A 21,145-nucleotide genomic window follows, 5' to 3' on the forward strand; every position below is an offset into this window, starting at 1 on the left:
CAGCAAACAGAGCTAAGGGGCTCTGACAGCTGCTCAGAGTGGGGAGCGAGCGCTGACACCAGATCTGGGACCCCACRGGCGCCACCCCTGCGCTCCAGCACCTGCTCCCAGCTCTGTCTGTGGCGGTGGCACCCGCTTGCACAACACCCCTCGCGTGGGTGGGGGCGACGCTGGTCCTGCCACTCCCTGCCCGGGCATGAGTCAGGCACAGCCGGGAGCCGCGGGGCACCGGGCAAGGGGGGCCCTGCTGCGGGGGCACCCCTGCAGGCAAGCACTGCCCACTCAGAGCATGGAAAAAACATGCCCAGCCTTCAAGCGGCAGGCCTGGGAGTGGGATATCCAGCAGCCCCGAATGGGGAGAACTTTGCACCCTAAAACAKCCTGGGAGAATTTGGCAGGAGGTTTTATAGGTGAACATGTCACAGAGYTCCCTGGGGATTCCCAGAGTCCCTGCAACCTCTCCTGAGTTTCATCCCATGGTGCATCCCAAAGGTCACAGTCCCAGATGCCTGCAGGGAGGAACCAGCACCCATGGCCACATGGCCTGGCCCTGTCTGTCGGCAGGGATAAACCTGGGAAACGGCCACATGCACCCTCCTCCTCTCCATAGAATATTTTTATATATATACATAATATATATATTAAAATTACATTTCTCTTTACAAAAACAATTCAACAAGAGGACAGGGAACAGAGCCCATTGCCAAAAACAGGGCACAAGCRCCCTAAAAAGTCTGTGGTGCTGGGCAGGGCCCCTTTTGGGGTGTCTCCACCCTCCAAGTGGGGGCTCAGTCCAGAGTCCAGCAGGTTGCGTGGGTGAAGRCTGGGGCACCAGCCCCATGTTGGGACGCCTGCTCCGGATCCGACACAGCTCGCCCCATTCCCACTGTCACCATCTGTAAAGAGAGGACAGGACATGAGCTCAGGAGGGGTGATAGTGCCAGTCTACCCGGAGCAGTGTGGCAGGGAGAACTCCCCTGCCAAAAAACATCCATGTCCTTACTTCTGGCGGGTGGCACTGCAGGGGTCGAGGAGGTGGGAGCTGGCCTGTGCCAGGTCCCAGTCGAACATCTCCAGCACTCGCTGGCACTCGTTGCGGGTCTTCAGCCCCAGGCAGAAGAGCTGCTCGACCTGCAAGGGGACAGGGCAYGGCCAGAGGGGTGACAGGAGTGCCACCACTCTCACTGGAGCCAGGACGAGGGAACAGGGGTGTGCTGTACCTTCAGGTACTGGCTGGCCCGTATGACATTCCAGCCGTGGCTCTGCAGCGCTGCCTGGCACTCATCGGTGGTCACGCCATGCACCATCTCCTGGACCTGTGGGGGAGCTTGTGGTCAGTGTCTGCTGCCACCTCTGGCCGGCAGGGAGCCTGTGATTGAGGCAGGGGACCACTGGGGCTGCCCCAAACCCTGTCCCCAGGGAGCACTGTGAGGCTGGAGCTGGGATCATTCTCATCCCTGGGATCCTAGGTCTCTCCTGTGCKTGCATGGGCCACAATAGCCCCAGCCCGTGAGACCAACAGCCACCTCCCCCCTMCCCAGGGTCTTCACTTGCCATTTAGGCATTGCAGTGACATTTATGTCCCCCTGCACATCTGGAGCCCCCTTGTAGCCAATCCCCTGGGGTTGAACTTGTGGAAACTGAGGCACAAAGTGGGGAAAGCTCTTGCCCAAGTGAACCCACTCCTCACGGATGCTGGGGGTGACACACACCAGCCGGATCTTGTCAGCAGGACGACAAACATCTGGCCCGTCATAAACGATCTTCTGGAGGCTGCAGGAGGCCTTCACCAGGCACTTGGGCCCGGGGTTGCTGTTGTTGGAGGAAAAGTTGGCCTTGCAGTCTGCCAGTGGCTGCTGCACCATGGGACGGACGGTGGCTGTGGTGACCTGGCGGGAYGCTGGCATCTCCTCGGGACTTTTAGCCTCCTTGAAAAACTTCTCATACTTGTCCAGGTAGGCAGGGCGCTCGGGCAGCAGGTAGTAGTGGGTGCTGCTGACCTTTTGCCCATCCTTCACGATGGGCAGGATGCAGGGTCCTTTGGAGCAGTCCTTGCCCTGTGCCTGGATCACCTTGGGGGTGGCGTACTTGGGATCGAGGGCAAAGCTCTGTGTGGTGGGCATGGGCTTCCCTGGTGAGGTGGAGAGGCAAGGGCAGAGGGCGGCACGTTGCTGGGGGGAGCCCACCTGCAGAGCCATGGGGCTGGGTGTCCGAGAGGTGGGCTGCGACAGCGGGTCCCGCGGGGGGATCTGGGGYGGCCGGTCCTCCTCGCCCCCCGAAGCTGGGGAAAGGTCCCCTGACCAGCGCCCAGGCTCATTGCGGCGAAGGGGCCGGGGTGGGATCGGGACACGGGGCGGGATTTGGGGCTTGTCATCAGCTGGGGCAGCCGGTCCCAGAGGGACGTTGAGCCTCTTCATACACTCCTGCTGCAGCTCCTCAAAGAGCTCGGTGGTCTGCGTCATGCTGGGCTGTTTAGTTTCCTTGGGGGGTAGAAAGAGGTTGTCCTCCACTGTTGGTCCCCGCTCACTCTCGTCCACAAAGCCATAGTTGGTCTTGCCCCGCCGGCTCGGGGGGCTGGTGATAGAGCAGACCTCAATGTCATCCTCATCCTGTGCCACGTCATCATAGGCAGGYGGTGGAGGCAAGGGCCGGGCATCCCAGTCCACCACTGGCGTGGGGTGGAGAGGCCGAGGTAGAGCCCGCGTGGGGCTCTGCGGTGGGGTCTTGTCCAGCAAAGAGCAGGCCTCCATGGCCAGCTTGGCTAACGACGGGGCTGTCAGCTCTCCCACTGGAGAGGGGCTACCCTGGGGCACTTCCTCCCCGAAGTCAATGAGGGTCACCTCGCTGCTTGCCGGCCCCTCGCTTGCCAGCCGTCCGGGTTGCCGCTCGCCCACCTTGGTGCCCGGTACTCGTGCTGATGGCTTGRCCGGTCGCAGACCCTTCCCTGTGCCTGGCTTCTTCAGACAGAGCTTCCGGAGGCCTCCTGGMAGACCCTCCTCCTCCTCACTGACTGGGTCGTAGCAAGGCTCTAAAGGGGCACAGAGAAGGACAGTGAGGGTCACAGCATCCATCCCTGCAGGGCAAGAAGAGGCATCTACATCTCCAAGCCCCCAAACCACCCCGTACTTTCAGCCCTCTTTGCTCCCAGGCACACCAGGGCGCCTGCCCTGGGCCATCCAGGTAAGAGAGAAAAGAAAGAGGGCATGAAGAAGGGAGAGCAGCACCCAAAGAAGCCAAACTTACTGGTGAGCAGGACGGTAGGCTGAGGTGGGCGTGGAGGAGGCTGCCCTGCAGAAGAGAGAACCCAAGAAAAGAGGAAGCACAGGGTGAACACGCAAAGCCAGCAGTAGCCAGGGTGCTTGTTAGTGGGGTGCATGCTTYGTGGTGTCCCCCATCACCAGTGGGCATGGGGAGGATGCTGGTGGGAAGCCCCCCAAAGAAAAAAACGTAGGTTTATGGGGATTGTGACATACACACAGTGTCTGAGTTCCCTCCCCGAGCAGCTCTGCTGAGATCCCCGCACTGGGGACGCCAGCTGTGGGAGGCTGGGAGGGGACAAGGGACTCGGACGAAGGGCAGAAGGGCAGAGTCCAGCTGGGCAGAGCCACTAGCCGCCCACACTGTTGGCAGTGGTGTATGGCCAGGTGACAACACGCCCCATCACCCCAGCTCCCCCTAAGTCTGCAAAAAGCAAGTGCCAGCAGAGAAACAGAAAGGAGAGAGTCCAGCCCATCATCACCCTGGCAGCAGGGTGCAGGGATGGGGGTTTTGTGCAGCTGGTGGGCAGGAGTAAGGAGRAAAGCCACTCACTTTTAGCCCTGCCCGGAAGCTGGGTAGGTCTGGCARCGCTTGGGTCCACACCTAAAATGTCAGGAGGGTCCATGGGATTTCCCAGGTACAGCCTGTGGGGAGAGAGGAGAGTGCCTGGGAATCAGCAGGGGCCATATAGGACCCCTTGCTCCCCAGGTTTGTGCCTTGGGACATCCACAACTCCTCCACCACACAGCACACCCAGCGAGCACCATTCCTGTGAGTGCTGGGGCAGCACACCCCAGAGGCTTCCAGTGCTACAGAGCCCAGTGCCATCCCAATGTCATCTCACCCATCTCTGGCTCCATGTGCACCACGGCTGTGCCCAGGGCACTGAGAGCAGGACGCTGTGTCCGAGGTACTCGTGCAGGGTGCAATGCCCAGGACAGCCCTCCAGCGCCGGGGTGATGCTGTGCCCAAGGCAGGGGGCCCCGGTACCGCGTGCCGGTGGGTGCCGGGAGGCCCGGGCGAGCCGTCGCAAGCCGGGGAGCCGGCRGGAGCGGGCGCAGCCCCAAGGCCTGGGCGTGTGCCGAGCTCGGTGCGTTCTCGGCAGCCCGGGCAGCACGTACCCAGCGCCGTGCCCACGCAGCGGGGCGCGGGGAGGCCTGCCGGGGCACGAGCCAGATCCGCGCGCACGGCGCCTGGGTTCAGCACTCCGAGGGCTGCCGGCACAGCCCGTGACATGGGGTGCTGGGGAGGGTAAGGCTGGGACTGAGAGCTCCGGCAGAGCTGGGGTAACGAACAGCAGCGGGGATCATRATCCCAGGGGAGGGATTGAGACCAGCTCCTACCCACCAGGAGCTTTYCAGTGTTTGAAATCCTATCCTGTCCCCCACTGCACCGCCCTCCCACATCCATCCAGCTCAGTGCTCTCCTCATAATCCCAGCCAAGGTGCTCCTGCTCACTGCCACACAACCAGTCCCACCTGGCAGGGAGTATSCGTGACATGGGGGCACAAGCACCCAACCCTCCTCCCCCTGTCACAGTCCAGCCAGGTGTCTTCTGATGGAGCAGAACAGAGAAAAAAATCATTTTGGTGGATTTTTTTCACGTTTTTCTTTTCAAAAAAAGAACTCATGCTGTTAGAAGCGTGGGGATAGGCTGCAAGCCACGCACGTTTAGCAGCCCTGGGACACCCCAAAAGTGTTTTGGGGTAATGTGGCCACCCCTGGGGTGGTGCTTACCGATGTCTCCCTTTCCCAGGACAGCCACAAAGATCTCCCTTCCCAGGACAGCCGCCCACAAGCAGAACAGCCCCCCAAGTCCTTAACCCCATTAGTAGGAAGAGGCAAGGAAGTTAGTCCAGCTGCAGGGACCCTACCCAGAGCCACCATTCCCAATAGAGCAGGGGCAGAAAGAGATGYTTTGTGGGGGGAAAGAGGGGCAGTAGCCAAGCCGCGTCTCGCTCCCGTGCCCAGTGGGCAGCGGGGAAGGGAGGGAGCAGGCAGAGGATGCAGAGAAGACAAAAAGATTCTTACTCATCAATTTTATCGGGAAACCCCCAGCAGTGCTGCGGGTTGGTGTCTCCATGGCCTGTGTGGATGAAGCTGTTTTTAAGCGGCTGGCTGATGTCGTGGGCTGACAGCCCTGCCACCGAGGTCACCGTGTTTCGGGGAAATTGGCCCACTTTTAGGGTCCGTTTATTCTGACCCCGCCACCAGTAATTCTCGGCCCTATGGAATAAAAAGGACCTCGTTACTGATGAGGGGATGGGAGGGTGACACGYGCCTGCCCCAGTGACGGGGAGGAGGCAAGGTGACACCGCAGGCACGCGGTGACACAAGAAAGGGCACCTGGGTGCCCAGGATCCCAACCCTACACCAGCAGTACGCTTTGGCTCCCACCCCACATGGTCCCTGCACCTGGTGGTACTGGGAATGCAAATGGTGGGGAACAAAGCTCCACACTTCTGTCCCAAAAGATATGCCCATTCCTCCTCCCTGCTGCCTCAAGTTAGGCAGGAGCCTTGGGGTGATGCCTGCACCAAGCTGCTCATCACCGATCCTTCTGTGCCCCAGCCAGTAACTGACAGCACGGGGGACACGCCTGCCATCAGATGGGGGCCTAAATGGGGGACAGCTGACTGTGGAGTCTTCTTTGCTCCCTTCCTATGTTATCAGTGAGCCCTGTGCAGGCTGGTGTGGGCAGGGGGAGATGGGCAAAAACACAGGTGGAGGGCTTAAGCTCTCAGTCTTCCTGAAGCCACCCGAGAGGGGGGAARCGGGGCCAGGCCACCCTGGGGTACTGGTGTGGTACCCAATGTGTCCCTGAGGAGACACCCAGGATGCAACCACCACTGCAGGGGGATGAGGCAGTCATGTAGCCCGGACAGACTGCTGGACGGAATTGGGATGGGGCAGGGAAAGGCATCCCAAATGGTGTACCCCACCCAGCACTGTGCCAAATAAATGAGGGGGGCTCTGACCCTAAGTMTGCCCCCTGCCTGTCAGGGCACTCCACTCCCCGTGGGCAGGGTGTGCTGCGGGCAGGGGGCAGTGGCAGTGWGGGTGCCAGCCTGGCGAGGCTGGCACGGGCCCCACGGTTTCCTGGAGTCACCTGTGAGTCACCCCCGGCCACCAGCTCAGCCCTTTTCCTGTTTACCTTCCCGCTGCCGCCAGCCAGCCGCCTTACTCAGCGTCGGGACCCCTCGGCAGAGCCCCGGCAGAGCCCAGCCGGTACCGGGCACCCTCCCTCACCACAGCAGGCTGCGGGAGGAGGGGGAACAGCTCCCTTCCCCAGGAGATCCCCACCACGCGCCCTCCCTGCGCCCCTCAGCCCCTCACCGCCGCATCCCGACGAAGGGATGCTGCAGCCGGGCCAGCCCTCCGCTCTCCCTGCTCCCAGTCTCGGTCCCACCGAACCCGGGCTCGGACCCCCGGCACAAACCCGCTCCGGCGCTGCCCTGGCTCCTCTCCCCGGGACAGCCCCCTCCCGCGGCCGGCTGGGTCCCCGGGGGGCTTTCAGGGAGGTCCCTGCCCCTGCCCACACACACGTACGCACGCCCGGCGCCCGCCGAACTACAGGCAGGGGCTTGAAAAGGGGTGGGGGGTGTTTACGGTGCCCCAGGCGGCCTCGGCAGGACCSGATGCGGCCCCCGGCAGGAGGCCCCCCCTTCCCCTGCCAGCTCTGCCCGGGCATCCCTGCAAGCAGCGCGGTGGGGGGCGGCCGYGCGGGGGAAACTGAGGCACGGGGAAGGGGCTCCCCTCCGGGAGTACCGGCAGCCGCTGGGGATCCTGCCACCCCCCGGCTGCCAAACCCACCGCGTCTGGTCAGTCTGCCCTGACTGCGCACCCCAAAACCCACCCACCGGCGGTCACCAAGGACCGGCGTCCCGCGGGGAAACTGAGGCAGGGGAAGCTGCGCCCCGGCTCTGCTCCACTCCCGSCAATTCCCGACCGACCGGCAGCCTCCAGCCCCTCTTCCCGCTCCATCCTCCCCTCCGCGGCTCACCTGGGGCCGGCGGTGGGGCAGGGGGTGCGGACCCGCAGCCCGGCCGCGATGCGGCGGCAGGGACGATGTAGGCGCTCTGGCGCGGCCGCACCGCCCTCCGCCRCTCCTTCCCTCCCTCCGCCGACGCCGCTTCCCCTCCCCTCCCCTCCCTGCAATTAAACCGCCAGACCCTGGGCAAGAGTCATCCCCGCGGCGGCGGGCCGGGAGCAGCCGGTCCCTGCAGACACACAAACCCGGCCTGATTCACCCCGGGTTGTGACTAACCGCGGGGAGCCGGCCCGGGGCGGGGGACAGGGAGGGACGGCGACACAGCCCTCTCCCTCCTTCTCCTCCTATTCCCCTCGGGGCGGGGGTACGGCCCTAGCGCGGGGTCACTGAACTGCTTTGGGAGGTCCCCAGTGTCCCCCAGCTAGGAAGTGACAGGCACATCCTGGGACAGGGATGCAGGGATGAAAGGCCCCCCTACTCCAGTCCACAGGGGTGGCGGAGGGGGTGGCTGTGCTCTGGCGAGGTCAGCAGCGATCGAGGAGCGCACAGCACAGYGGGTTCTGCCAGCGCGGTACCAAGTCCCACGGTGCCTCTCCCATCCCAGTGACAGAGGCGCGTCTCTGGCTGCKGGAGGCACGTCCCCACCACTATCAGCAGGGAGCGGCCCTGGGGCGTGCGGTTTCCCGGGGCAAACCCACGGGCACAGTGGGGTGAGTCAGCAGGGATGGTGCGGGCAGGGCTGCGGGCAGTGTGGGCAGGGCTGTGCCCCCCACACTGGGGTGGTCCCACTCTGCTGTGCTGCCTGGGGACCACAAAACCTCCCAGCTCTGCCCACCCGAGGGGTACAGGCCAGGTGTGCCGGGGGCAGAGCCACCCATTGCCATTCCTGCTTCCTGCAGCTCTGCTAGTGCCCAGTCTCCCCATTCCCTATCCCCAYCCAGGCTGGCAGGCAGTGCATTCCCCCCTGCAATTCCTGCCACCCTCCCGTGCAGTACCTGCCCTCGATGACCGTGATGATGTCGTTCATCTGGATGTGCAGCTTGTCAGGCTCCTCAAAGTCCTGCAGCGCTCTCATGTCAGTGGGCTGAGCCTGGGGGAGAGGTGGGTGAGGATAGGGTACGCAGCCCCTCGTGTATGCCCTGTTTTGAGGCCAGGCCCAGCCCCAAGGAGGGCAGGGGGTCCCAAAAATGGACAAGAGACAGCACCACTACTGCACCCTCCTCAGCTGTCACATCCCTGGGGTGGGTGAGGGCAAGGCAGCAACCAGCTGTGACCATGTCACCACCCTCCCCACCTTGCAGCCTGCATGGCTGCCTAGCCGAACACCCCCATGTCACCTCACGCCTCAGCAATATCCTTAGCTCCACTGATGCTTGAGCAGAGGGGCAGGACAGGGTGCTGGGGCTCCTGTTCCCCTCCCTGCTCACCCACCTCCACCAAGAAGTCTCGCAAGGCCACGAAGGTGGGTCGGTCCTCGGGCTTGTGCGCCCAGCACTGCAGCATGACATTGTAGATGTCCTGGGGACAGTCCTCAGGCCGTGGCAGCCGCTCACCCTCCTTGTCTATCTTGTGCAGGATCTGTGGGGCAGSGTGTGCTGTCAGGGTGTCCCAGGTCCCCCTCAGCACCAGCGGGGTGAGGTGAGGGGGCGGGTCTCTGCTGTACACCTACCTGGCTGCCATTGAGGCCGATCCAGGGCTCCTGACCATAGGTGAACATCTCCCAGAGAGTCACTCCGAACATCCAGGTGTCACTGGCGTGGGAGAAGGTGCGTGTCTTCAGGCTCTCAGGAGCACACCTGCATGGGAAGGACGTGAGCATCAGAAGGCCACGGGTGCTGCACCCCCAGGTCTCCCCTCCCAAAGGCTCACCAGGCGAAGGGGACCTTGCGATGCTCCTGCATCACGTAGTGATCATCATTTTTGGGCAGGGCCCGCATCAGTCCGAAGTCCCCGATTTTGACGAGCTCGTTGGAGGCCAGCAGGATGTTGCGGGCAGCCAGGTCACGGTGGATGAAGCGCTTGGACTCCAGGTAGGCCATGCCCTTGGCCACCTGGATGGCATACTGGCACAGGGTGGAGATGAGGAAATGGCCYTGGTTCTTCCGCAGGCGGTCCAGGAGGGAGCCCAGTGGGGCCAGCTCTGTCACCTGGGCCATGGGGTGAGGACAGCAAGCTGGTCAGTCCAGGGGCACTGTGGTTGGGCTGGCTTCCAGCCTTCTTATGCCCCACTGGGGATGCCAGCAGAGAATTTGGGGTGCAGACCCAGCCTGGCTTTGCTCGTGCCATCAYGTGGGACCCCACTATGTGGGTGTCATTGGGGTTAGCCCCATCCCGCCACACTCACCATCTTCATGGGGTGGGAGAGCACCACGCCATACAGGCGGATGAGGTTCCTGTGGTCCAGGGAGTGCATGGCATTCACCTCCCGGATGAAGTCRTCCAATGCCTCCGGCTGGCTCAGCACATCTGTCTTGAGGCACTTCACTGCCACATTCAGCTATGGCCAAAGCAGGGATGAGCTCTGAAATGCCTTCCCCTGTGGGTGGTCCCATTGCTTGGCTCCCACCCTCCAGAGCAGCCCCTCACCGTCTTGCCAGCAGGCGTGCACCACTCTCCGCGACGCACAACGCCGAAGGAGCCGTCGCCCAGCTTCTCAAAGATGGACAGGTCCCGCTCCCGCACCAGGCAGGTGAGGGAGTGCTGGCCCCCAGCTTCAGGGGGTGGCGGCGTGGGGGGCTTGCGGAAGGTACTCTGGGGCTGGGGTGGCAGCTCTGACTCTGGGCGCTTCCCACTGAACACCTGTGGGACACGGAGGCAGGTGAGGCATGGGCATGGAAACACCCCAAGCCCTTGGGTCTGCAGGTGAGCAGTGCTCGGACAAMCCCTTGCCTGGGCAGTACATGCTGGAACCTACTGAGGACCCCTAACTGGTGATGACCCAGAAAGGGCTGGTTGTGAGAGCAGGCTCTGTTGGCATTCTGAGCTGCGATTGCTAGGGAGGAAAGGGGCTCTCGCAGCAGCCCAGCAGCACCTCCCCAGCCGCCACAGCAAACCAGGCCAGTAGCCAGAGGGCCCTGGGCACTCCTTGGCCAGGCTGAGGCCACACAATGTGCCTGGGCACAAAGCCAAGGGAAACCTCCAGCTTGAGCTGAGWGTGGTGACACATCCCTGAAGTGATGTGGGCTTTGTAATGCTTGCTGGCCACCATCACCACTGCTCAGAGGGGATGGGTTCTCCTTCCATCTCTCTCAGCTGGGACAGATGATGTGACACATGTGAATCATGTGCCACATGGGACAGGGCACATCCCAATGTCAGGGTTTGGGGACTGGGCCTGGTGTACGTCTGGGGTGGAAGGCAGCATTTCTGCCATTGCTTCTTTAACAGAAGGAGCCTTCTATTAAAAGCCCATCCTGACCATGTCTCAGCAAAGACCAGTTATGAAGGGGTGAGGCCATGACCCAGTGCCCAGCTGGCAAATGCTCTGCTCTTGTGGGGTGCCATAGGGTGCCAGCAGCACCAGCTTTTGATGGGATGGCATCAGGGCACACATGAGCATCCCAAGGTCCCCTGCTCTGGTGTGTCCCAGCATGCAGGTACAAGACTTTACCCCCTCACTGGGAGACAGCAGGGCCCTGGGCAGCACTGCTGCTCCCAGAGATGTCTGGAGCAAGGTGCTCTGGTTCACTGGCTGCAAGCAAGCTTCCTGACAAAGAGGGGAATTAATTTTCCAAGTGCCGGGGTAGCAGAGCTGTCCTTTGCTGGGAAGTGACCCAGGAGCCTGAGTGCAACTGGGGTGCACACTGACATGGTCCCATCTCCCCGTCAGCCTCTGGGGACCAGGGACACGGGAGAGCCAGGCACCTCGGAAGGAGGTCGTCCAGCTTCTCCTGTCTGCCTCAGTTTCTCTGCCACACCTGTCCCTCTCCCACCCCTACCTTGCTCATCCAGGATTTCCGCTTGCACATGGCCTTCCTCCGCTTCACTGCCTCCCACAGCCGTCGCTGGCCTGCAGGACACAGGGGCACAGTGACWGTCACAACCCAGTCTGGGGTGGAGGTGCCCTCCAGCCCCCACATGTTCCTGTGGGCTTCCCAAAAGATGCTCCACGCCCAGCAGGGGATAAGAGGAGAGATTTGGGGGGGAATGTACACACCGGGGCGTCCCATGCCGATCTTCTCCAGATCCTCATTTTTGACGTACTCGAAGTGGGARAGGCGTGTGACGTTGAGCTCGTCTCGAATGCGCAGGAAGTACTGCTGCAGCTGCAGCTCGGTGAGCAGCTCCAGCAGCCAGTCCGTGCCCTCCTCCGCCTGCATGCTACAGCTCAGCCTCTGCCGGGACATGATATCAGGTTAGGAGCAACCCTGCTCTGCTCCACCCCTGCTGTGAGTCCCCCAGAGGGGCTCAGAACCAAGGCTGGGGATGTGAGGGATACTAGTGGACTCATCTCCTGACCTGTCACCACATCTCAGGGCGAGGCCAGGAGAGGCACCCCATCAGCAGGACCCCCAGGGATAGGCAGGGCCTCCCAGTGTGCCCTGTCGTGCCCATAGAAATACCAGCCCACCCCTCCGTTCCAGCACAGCCTCTGGCAGTGGTGCCAGGGACACAGGAGGAGGCAGAGCCTCAGGATGTGCCCACCCAACACCCTCAGCTGGAGGGGCTGAGAGACGGGATAGCTATCCCTGGCAGGAACAGCCACTTTGGCCCCCTGGCATCCCCACACACCTGGCCAAGTCACAGTACAGACCCACAGCAGGTCTTTTCTGCCACAGGTGGTGGCACCTCAGTAGGCAGACACAGGGAYGGGGCAGACAAGGACATCAGGGCCTCTGCTGCCCTCTGCACTGAGGTACAGGGCACCCCAGTGCTGCTGGCATCAGCCCCCAGCTGTGCCATGACACACAGAGGGACGGATCTCTGTGCTCCCCCCGAATTCCACTGTCCCGGCTCTTCCCGACTTTCACCACCACCTTTCTGGAACGAGATACAGCTCTGCCTCCCCCTGCTGAGARCGGGAGGGAGCTTGGGCCCCGCTGTCCCAGCTCCACAGTCCGGCAGCCCCCTCCATCCTCTTCTCTTCCCAGAGAGACGACATGGCCCCTGGCATCTTCTCCCGCTGTGCTCGGCTCCCTCGGCCGCGTCACCGCAATTACARTCCTCGGCACCGGGCTAAAAATACGGCGGGCGCGGCGAGCAGCTGGGCACGGGGGCGCACGGGGGCACRCAGGGCCACACGGGGCGAAGGGAGAGCTGCGGCTCCGCTGCCCGCAGGCGACGGGGACGGGGCCGGGTGACGGTCAGCATAGGGTCTGCCCGCGGCGAGGGTCGGCACTTACTCGGTAGAAGCGGAAGCGGGTGAGGAAGGGGAAGGATCGGTGCAAAGCCTGGAAGCGTCGCATCCTGCCTGGCTGCCCGCCGCCAGTCCCTGGCACCGCTGGTGTCCCTTCCCCGGTGCCGGYGTCCCACGGCGGAGCCCGCTCACTGCAGCCGGGGCACCCGCAGCCCCTTCATCTGCTCTACAGAGATGTCCCCTGGGCTCGGCCGCCCCACAGACCCCTCTGGAGCGGGYAGGGGGCTCGGGCTGTCCGTCGGCCGGACGCGGGCTGTGGCTCTGCCCCTCCTTCCATCCGGCTCTCGATCCTCTGGCCGGCCGGCCCTCCCCTTCCCCAACGCAACGGGGCCGGGGCGGGGGGTGGCGGCAGGCAGGGCTGGGGGTCACTCCCCTGGCCGGACCCGCTTCCTGGGGACCCCCGCTGGCAGCGGGGCTCGGCACGGCCGCCTGCCYGCAGCGCTGCCCAGGAGGGTTATTTTGAGCCGGGCTGGGACGCGCGCCCAAGGGGCCGGGCTCCCATCAATGTCCCGCTTTCTCCCTTGTTCGGCGGTCGCCGGCAGCTGGGAGCCCGGACCCCCGTTCCCATTTCCATGGAAACTCGCCCCGGCCTTGGGAAACGCTCCCAGGCCTCAGTTTCCCCCCCAGGAAGCAGGGAGGGAGGGAGGCAGAAGAGACATCCGGCTCTCTGCTCCCCAACCGAGGCCACAGGCGTGATGCCAGAGCCATGGGCACTGCGGGGGGAGTTTCTGGCTCGGCAAACATATCCGCTGCCCAGCTGCCAGCCCCCACGGGGCTCTRCCGTGGGTTGCCATCAGCGCCCTGGGGCTCAGTCCCCTTCCCTGGCGGGGCTGGCACCCAGCCCCAGCAGTGCTGTCCGCCCGCGGGCTCCCCAGRGAGAACAGCTGGCCACAGCGTGAGAGAGGAAAGATCCACAGCAACCTCTCGCCACAGCCCCCGCCTGCCTGGCCCCCGCCAAACCGTGGCCATTGCTGTGCCAGGGGGGCAGCTAAGAGGGAGTTAAGTGCATCCCCAGGAGGAGTCTCCACCGGGGCTTCCACTGCCACTGGGATCCCAGCTGGCACCCAGCAACACAAGCGCCGGGCACAACAAGCCCATTGACTGGGGACAACTGGGCACAGTGCCCTCGGCACCAACCTCTGCCACGCGCCAGCATCCCCCTTCCCAGCTCAGGGGACACCGGGGGTGGGGGGGTGCCCTGCCTTGACAGAGCATCACCCTCATCAGGCAGAAAGGGCACCCACTGGGACTGGCACCGAGCGCACTGCCTCCTGCACTCCCAAATCCCACCCGAGGCTGCCCAGTTCACTGCTCACAGYGGGAGTACATGTTTCTAATAGGGAATGAAGGAACCCAGCTTTGCCACGGGAGGTTCCATGCCTCAGTTTCCCTCTCTGCGATCGACCCACAGGCGCAGGGACTGATCCTGTAACCTCGACTCTGAGTTGGGCAAGGAGTCCTGCCAGCAAACTCCCTTCCTGAGGTGGGGAAGTCACAAATTCCTWAGGCCCCTGGCACAGGCGCTGCTCRGCCCTCGGTGCCCCGCACGCCCCTGCCATGTACACCCATCCCTGCAGCGCCAGGGATGCACCCTACACCCTACGTGCACCCAGGCTCATGCCCGGTGCGCGGTGAGGACGCTCACGTTCACCCCCAGGACCACACAGGAGCAATCCCCCCGCGCCCCGCGTGCCTCCCGCCACCTGCACAACCGCAGCCGCCCCCCACGCCCGACCCCTCCGCGCACCCCCCGGCTGCCGCCCTGCCCTGCCCTGCCCTGCCCTGCCCTGCCCGGCCGCACGTGCGCAAACACCGCGGCACCGCCGCCGGCACCGTCCCGCTGCCGCCTCCGCCCCGCGCACCTGGAGCCGCCGGCCCCCTGCGCGCCCACGGCTGCCCACCCCCGCTGTGGCACGCTCCTCGCCTCCGCGCTTGCCCGCCATCGCGCACAGGCGTCCGAGCTGGCACTGGGGGGGCAGTGCGCCCCACCTTGCCCCCCCACTCTGTTATATCTACCCATAATGACACCACAATACCTGTCCTACACCTCAAGCCCCACATTCCCCACATCCATGCACAGCCTGACATCTCCCAGGGAYATCTCTATGTAGGGATGACAGCCTGCGGGGCCACCGTCTGGTTGCAGCGCTGCAGCTGGGGGACGGCATCCTCTGCTGGGCACTGTGCCCCCTCCATGAACAGGGCCAGGCTTGGCTGAGCTTTGCTGCTGTACGCCATTCCCCCATGCCTCAGTTTCCCCAGCAAGAAGCAGCAGGTCAGGATGAGAGCACAGCCGMGCAAGGGAGGGGTGTCATGCTGCCCCGGATGCTGTGCTCTACTGCACATTCCAGAGGGGAGATGCCATGCAGGGAACCCCTGTGCTCCGTGCCATCTGCCAACCCATGCCCATCCTGGGACCACCAAGCTCAGCCAGGTGCCCCCCGCTGCTCCCCTGCACCGCCTCCCCCTCACTGACCCGCCGGCACGGCATGCCCGGGGCGATGTCCTGCCGGGGGGGCGGCGTGGGGCGCCTGCTGCCCAGCCGCAGGGCCCGCTGCCCGGTGCTGTCCGAGAAGCTGTGGGGCAGGGGGCCGTGCATTTCCTCCTCCTCCTCGGCGCTGCTCAAGCGCTGGTAGTCGCATCTCTCGCCCATGGCTGAGGCGGCGGCTGCTGCGCAGCGGCGAGTGGGGGGCTCTGCGGAGACGCCCGCGTCTGCCTGGGGGCGGCGAGGGCTGGAGCCGGGTTTGGGATCACATGGCAGAAAGTTGCTGCAGTTCCGGAAAACAGCGAGAGGGTGAAGGTGACCGCGACGGCGATGGAGGGGAGGGGGGATGGATGGAGGGATGCAGAGGAAACGGGAAAAGGGAAGGGGGGCAGCCCTTTGAGCGCTTGTCCTCACCCCGATCCCAGCCTGGCACCACTGTCTTCCTCCCGGCGCGGCAGCCCAACCGCCCACCTTCTGTCCCTGCTCCGGCTCCTGAGTGGAGAGGTGGCGGCATCGCCGCCAGCACCAGCGCCGCGCTCGCAGCCCCCTTCTCCCCGCACCCTGGCGCGGTGCACCAGGCAGCCAGGCGGAGGAGGAGGAGGATGCGGAGGGACCATCGTCAAGCAGCCGGGGCTCTATGGCAGGCAGGATGGATAGGGAGGCACCTGCAGAGGGGTGGGGGGGCTCTGGCGCTGGCAGGATCCCCAGCATCCCTGCCGCTTCCCTGCGCAGGCAGAGGGGGATGGGATGCACCGGGAAGATGGCTGCTCCGCAGCGACCGGCAGCGCTGGCGCAAGCACGGCAGGGCTGGGACAGCGGCCAGRCCCCGGGGGTGCTGCTGGGATGGGGGTCCGGAGGGCACGCCAGGCTCAATCCTTGCCCCCACCCCCTCGCAGGGGGCTGGGGGTCTCCCAGACCTCAGCCAGGCGCTGCTGCACCTGGCACAGCCCCCAGCAGGAAGCCACCCCCCTGGATGGGGAACCCCCACACCTGCACATCGGGACTGGCCTGTACCCCAACGCTGCCTGGCCACAGTCCCTCTCCCAGCGCCCTGGGCCAGAGCTGCAAGCAGGTTCAAATCGGAAGGGAGGGGTCTGCACCCCCCTCAAAGACCCCTGTGACCTGCCTGTCCTTTGGGACACAGCAGAGTCCTCATGCCAATGTCACAGAGCATGATGCCCCCTTCTGATCCCCAGAAGAACCCCCATGACGCCTCACYATTCCCCCCCTCCAAAGCCCTGAGACCCTGGCGTAGTCAAAGAGGAGACACCAGGCTGTCACCGTGCCAAGGCAGGGGGCAAGAGCCTGTCCGGCCCCGCCTTTCCCTCTCCCTCCCSCAGAAAAACAAACGCCCCCAGTCCCGGTGGGCATGTGCCCCGTGTGAGGGGCCGGGCGGGGACAGCCCGTCGGCGACTCCTCCTGCCATACCACGGAGGTGAGCTCAGCCGTGCAGCCGAGGCGGGCCGAGCCTGCGGCGTGGGAGCAGCGAGCCGCCCCCGCGCACGGCCCGCCGGCGTCACCGCGCTGGCACGCCACGGGACGGTGACTGATACACGTGCTATGCCACCTTCCCTCCGGACCCAGAGCCCCGTGCTGCCCCAAAACCCTCGCCAACCTGCCCAGGGAAGGCGATGCTGCGGGGATGAGTAGAGACGGCCCCTGTCCCCACAGCCCTGGGCATGGATTTGGGTCACACCCCCATTCGTCGGGTCCTCCTGGCCTGCCCGGGCGCAACTGACACCAAAGTGATTATTAGGTACCCTACAAGGGGACAAAAGGCATCGTGCCCTGCCACCTCTGACTCCCCTGCCTGCAATTCCCACCCAGCGGAGGATCTCACCACAATGACAATCACTGGATGGGGTGCACTGTCTTCTACCCTCCAGGATGTGACAGTCACACTGAGCACGAGGTGTCCCTCCCCTCTGGGGACACCGGAGCTCCCCAGCCCTTTGGGACACCACACTTGGCCCCACATCCGTGGGACCAACGACACAGCATCTCCCATGCCCACCACCCCACACAGAGGACCCCATGAAGTGGCGGGTCCCCAAAAYAAGCTCCCAGAGGGGGATGTAGCCCCCCACTCACCTCCATCACATCGCCCCGCTCACTGGTCACAGCCCACCTGCCACCTTCCTGCCACCTTCCTGGCAGCTGTGTCGCCTGGAAGTGATCTCACTGACTGCGGCAGCASCAGGGCAGCCACACCGTCACCCCGGGCTGGCTCGTTCAGCCCTGGCAGGGCCCCGAGGGCGGCCCCAAATTGTGGTGACACACTCCCCAGCCCGGCTGCCACGGCGCAGGTGTGCAGACACGCACATACCCACGCGTACAAACACACCCCGCTGCCACCAGAGGCAGGGCTGCCGTCTGCATCCTGTCTCCTGCGGGATGCTGCTGCCACCCAGCTCCCCGGGAACCGTCCCCAGCCCCTCGCTGGACTGTGGCACCCCACGTACCCCCATACCAGTGGGTGCTTTGCTTCCCGCGGTGCTGCCACCTGATACTGCATGGTTGGCTGGATGGAGCAAGAAGGTCTCGGGGGGCCAGCACGGAGGGTTGGTGACCCCCGTGGCAGGGGYGGCCGGGGAGGCCGAGGTGCCAGGTTTCTCCTCGCTGCCATCTCTGGGCTCCCAGAGCCTGGCTCCATGGCCTGATCCTGCTCCCCAGCACAGAGCATCCCCTGCTCCGAGCTCCTGCCTGCAGCAGTGGCTGTGTGGGAAGGAAAGACACGGGCATGGAGGGGGGGCCCCCCCATCCCGGCACAACCCCAATCCCCTCCCTAAGCTTCTTTCCTCTGCTAAATCCGCTCCGCAGGTCGAGCCGGGGCGGGCTTAGCGCGTCTCGCACCTCCCAGCTCGCCAGCATGGGCAGGAATTGCTGACCCCATAGCTGATCTCACCTCAGCCCCAAGCTCTCCCACCAAGGCGGGGACCCAGTGCAGTGTTTTGGGGGACAAACATGCAGAGTAACAGCCCCCAGAACCCACAGCACCCTGACTACACAGCCCAGCTGCAGTGCTGGGGAGGGGGAGAGGGCAGCAGGCTTCAGTTCTGGGGTCACTGACACAGTGGTGACCCTACTGCTCAGCCCTGGTGCAAGGATTGTGCCCCCCAGCCTCCACATCGACCTCACCTGGGCCAYAGGGACAGTGCTGTGGGGGTCCCTTGGCAGTGCCAGCCCAGTGYTGCAGTGAACTGGACAGTGTGTGAGGAGCCACAGCATCAGGGTTCAGTCATGGGGCTGGCAGGGCTGTGGTGACACCGGTCACGGGGTCACCCTGGGTGAAGCAGGAGAGGTCAGAATGGATCTCCCAGGCTGCCACCCCCATCTGTCCACCCCAGATGCTCCGGACTTCCTGGGAGTTAAGGTATGGAAAGTCTCCCTGCATCCAAGATTCACGAGCTGCTCTGCCCAGGCAGCTGGAAGAGCCTTTGTGGACCTGCTTCCAGGTGAGCTTTACCCCAMTCCTGACAGGGAAGGGGGGCACCAGGATGCACCCTGAGCCCCTCTGCCCCGGGGTGCTGCCAGCAGTACCCCACCTCCACACCAGCACAGGATGCATCCTTGGGCCGGGCTGCAGCTGGCACAAAACGAGTTTGTCGGGTCTCAGGCCGGATTGGCACAAAGCCACATCCACACAGCAGCATCTCCCCTTTGGGCTGGGAGTGGGAGAGTTGGAATGCCTGGAGCTGCAAGGGGAGGTGAAGGCTCAATCCCCGCAGTTCCCCAGCAGCAGAGCAGTGCAGCACCCCGGCCAGACCGTTCAGTATCTGCCGGTCATTAGCACTAACTGACAGCACCTAATTAGCCAGGCTGCAGCATGAATACTGGCCCTCCCCCAGGRCTGCTCAGCAAAGGGATGGAACAAGACTTTCTTCTAAATCTTCCTGTCTTGGCAGGGACTGTGCATAAAGCAGAGCCTCCTCCTGTCCCCCAAAACCCCTACAAGTGGGTAATGCCCCCCAGGATGCTTTGCCCCTGACAGCTGCCATCCCTTGGACAGGATTGAAGTCAAAACCCAGGTGTTCCAGGGGCACGATGGCAYCTCTCAGGGAGAAGCTGAGGCACCATGTGAAGTCTGGCCTGCAGCTGGCTGGGACTGGGCTCGGCTACAAGCTYACAGCAGTTCATGGTCCCGTGGGAGCTGCTCCTGTGCCCATGAGGGCTCCCCTTGCCCCAGGGAGGCCGAGCCACACTGGGACAGCAGGCCGGCAGCTGCCCGAGGAGGAGGAAGGCATCGCCAGCCCCTCAGCCATACCCACCACACCCCACYCTGCACTAGCAAATACCGGGCTAACGAGGCTCCGGTAGCTCCAGGGGTTGGTAACAGGTTGCACAGCCTGCACAGCACCCACCCTGCACCCCCAGGCCTCGGCGCCGCCCGACGGGGGATGCGGAAGCTGCTTCTACCCCCCTTCGCTGTGGGGAGCAGTGGGCTCGGGGCTGGCAGCTGGAGCAGGATTTGGGTCACAGGGGCCACAGCTGAGGATGCWGGAGCAGCACCCGGGGTCTGTCCTCCCTAAAGAGGTGCCCAGTAGTGAAGATCTGCTCAAAGACACCCCACGAGGCAGATCCTGTTTTTAGGAGACTTTTACAAAGCACGATGCCCAAAAACTTTGTTCAAAGCTTTGCCCTGAGACAGCGCAATAAACAGCTGAGCAAGAGGGGGAATGAACAGCCTCCAGAGCCCACAGTACGAGGCAAGGGGGACACACTTTGCAGGGTGCTGAGCTGGTGCTGAAGCCCAGCAGTACCGGGGCACCCCGTTGTGGCCGCTGCACCAAGCAGCCCCAGGGAGGAGAGGGTGTGGGGATGTGCCAGCACTGGGCTCTGCCCCAGCCTGTCCTGCCCAGACAGCCCAGCCCTGGCATTGCCACCAGAGACATTGTCCCTGTCTGAGCTCCTCTGGCCACCTCCAAGCCCCCTCCCCAGCTGCTGCTTCAGAGTGGGCGAAGGGTCTGATCATGCTGGGAGAAGCTGAGCAGGATTTCCCTGGTGAGATGGGATCCTTGTCTGGACTGTCAGCACCACCTTACCAGGTTTAACTTGAAACTTTTATTAAAAAAAGCAAAACCAACAAAGACTAAAAGTACCCAAACAGTTCTGGACTGTTCAGAGAAAAACCTGCCACAACACGGCTGGACACAGGCACGGTGCTGCCTGCTGAGCTGGTGGTCAGAGGCTCCCTGCACCTCACTGCTGCTCGGGGTTTCAGCCGCAGCACAACGCCCCGAGGCGCGGGGCTGGCCCCGGAGGACAAGGATCCTCTGTTCAGTGCCACAGCTCCCACGARCCCAGGGAAGAGGAAGAGCAAAGCTGCCTTTTTTCCAGGAAAAAAAAAAAAAAACCTTCCCCCAGCTTCCGCTGTGGTTCAGGAGAGTTCAAGGGCACCAGGCACCCACTCACACCAGACCCYGCCGCCTGCTCTGCCCTGGCAGCTGGAGCAGGTCGGGTGTGCTGCCGGCCAGGGCTCAGCAGTCCCGCAGTGCCTGGGCACGAGGGCAGCACCGCAGCTCGCAGTGCTGCGGGGCACGGTGCCAACACACCGGCACACACACATGCCAACCGGGCAGCACCACAGTGCCAACCCCTGAACCCCCCCGCCCCTCSTATCACCCCCAAACGTGGGGTCGCGCCTCGTTCCTTACCTCTGCGCTCAACGCCACTGCCACCGCATCCTGAGCCGGGTCTGCAGCGTCACCGGAGGGCGAGGATGGGCACGGCGGCACTCCAGACAACCGGCATGCCAGGCGGGACGCACCCGCACACCTGCCGGGGCGGGGTGCGACGATCGACGCCGGGGACGTCCGAAACTCGGCTGAGATCACCGCCGGGGCAGCGGGCACCGGGCACGGGCTGCGGCCTCACACCCGGGCGGACCTCCTGCGGCTCGGGCGGTGTGCCGGGGTCCGCGTGCCGGGGTTGCCGCCGGGGTGCTCCTGCTCCCCCGGGTAGAGCTCGCCCTCCTCCTGCACCGCGCCCCGGGTCTCCCCCTCCTCCTGCCGGCCCCGCCGCACCCACCAGCGGGCGCGGGCCGGGGGGCTCGCCG

General features: G+C 64.2%; 1 protein-coding gene across 8 annotated transcripts in view; it reads right to left on the reverse strand.

The window, feature by feature from the left end:
• Nucleotides 1-598: 598 nt before the first annotated feature.
• The window catches only part of TNK2 (tyrosine kinase non receptor 2), a 21,442-nt gene continuing 895 nt past the window's right edge, over nt 599-21,145 (reverse strand). Inside the window, exons 1-17 of one of the 8 annotated variants that reach the window (XM_057367216.1) lie at nt 20,745-21,097; nt 17,561-17,805; nt 11,406-11,583; nt 11,188-11,258; nt 9,836-10,048; nt 9,594-9,746; nt 9,119-9,396; nt 8,919-9,045; nt 8,681-8,827; nt 8,245-8,339; nt 5,290-5,484; nt 3,811-3,902; nt 3,244-3,288; nt 1,713-3,028; nt 1,221-1,316; nt 1,004-1,131; nt 599-896 (exon numbers count right to left, since the gene is read on the reverse strand). In XM_057367216.1, coding sequence (XP_057223199.1) covers nt 890-896; nt 1,004-1,131; nt 1,221-1,316; nt 1,713-3,028; nt 3,244-3,288; nt 3,811-3,902; nt 5,290-5,484; nt 8,245-8,339; nt 8,681-8,827; nt 8,919-9,045; nt 9,119-9,396; nt 9,594-9,746; nt 9,836-10,048; nt 11,188-11,258; nt 11,406-11,583; nt 17,561-17,773 — 3,354 coding nt within the window. In that variant the 5' untranslated portion in view covers nt 17,774-17,805; nt 20,745-21,097 and the 3' untranslated portion in view covers nt 599-889. Of the gene's footprint in view, nt 897-1,003; nt 1,132-1,220; nt 1,317-1,712; nt 3,029-3,243; nt 3,289-3,810; nt 3,903-5,289; nt 5,485-8,244; nt 8,340-8,680; nt 8,828-8,918; nt 9,046-9,118; nt 9,397-9,593; nt 9,747-9,835; nt 10,049-11,187; nt 11,259-11,405; nt 11,584-12,591; nt 14,260-15,081; nt 15,106-17,181; nt 17,430-17,552; nt 17,806-20,744; nt 21,098-21,145 lie in introns of those variants that run through there. The other 7 variants (XM_057367220.1, XM_057367221.1, XM_057367219.1 and 4 more) reach the window with 7 other exon arrangements.

Source organism: Malurus melanocephalus, unplaced genomic scaffold (assembly GCF_030028575.1).
Source record: "Malurus melanocephalus ecotype Western Australia unplaced genomic scaffold, MMel_1.1 scaffold_75, whole genome shotgun sequence".
Lineage (NCBI taxonomy): Eukaryota > Metazoa > Chordata > Aves > Passeriformes > Maluridae > Malurus > Malurus melanocephalus.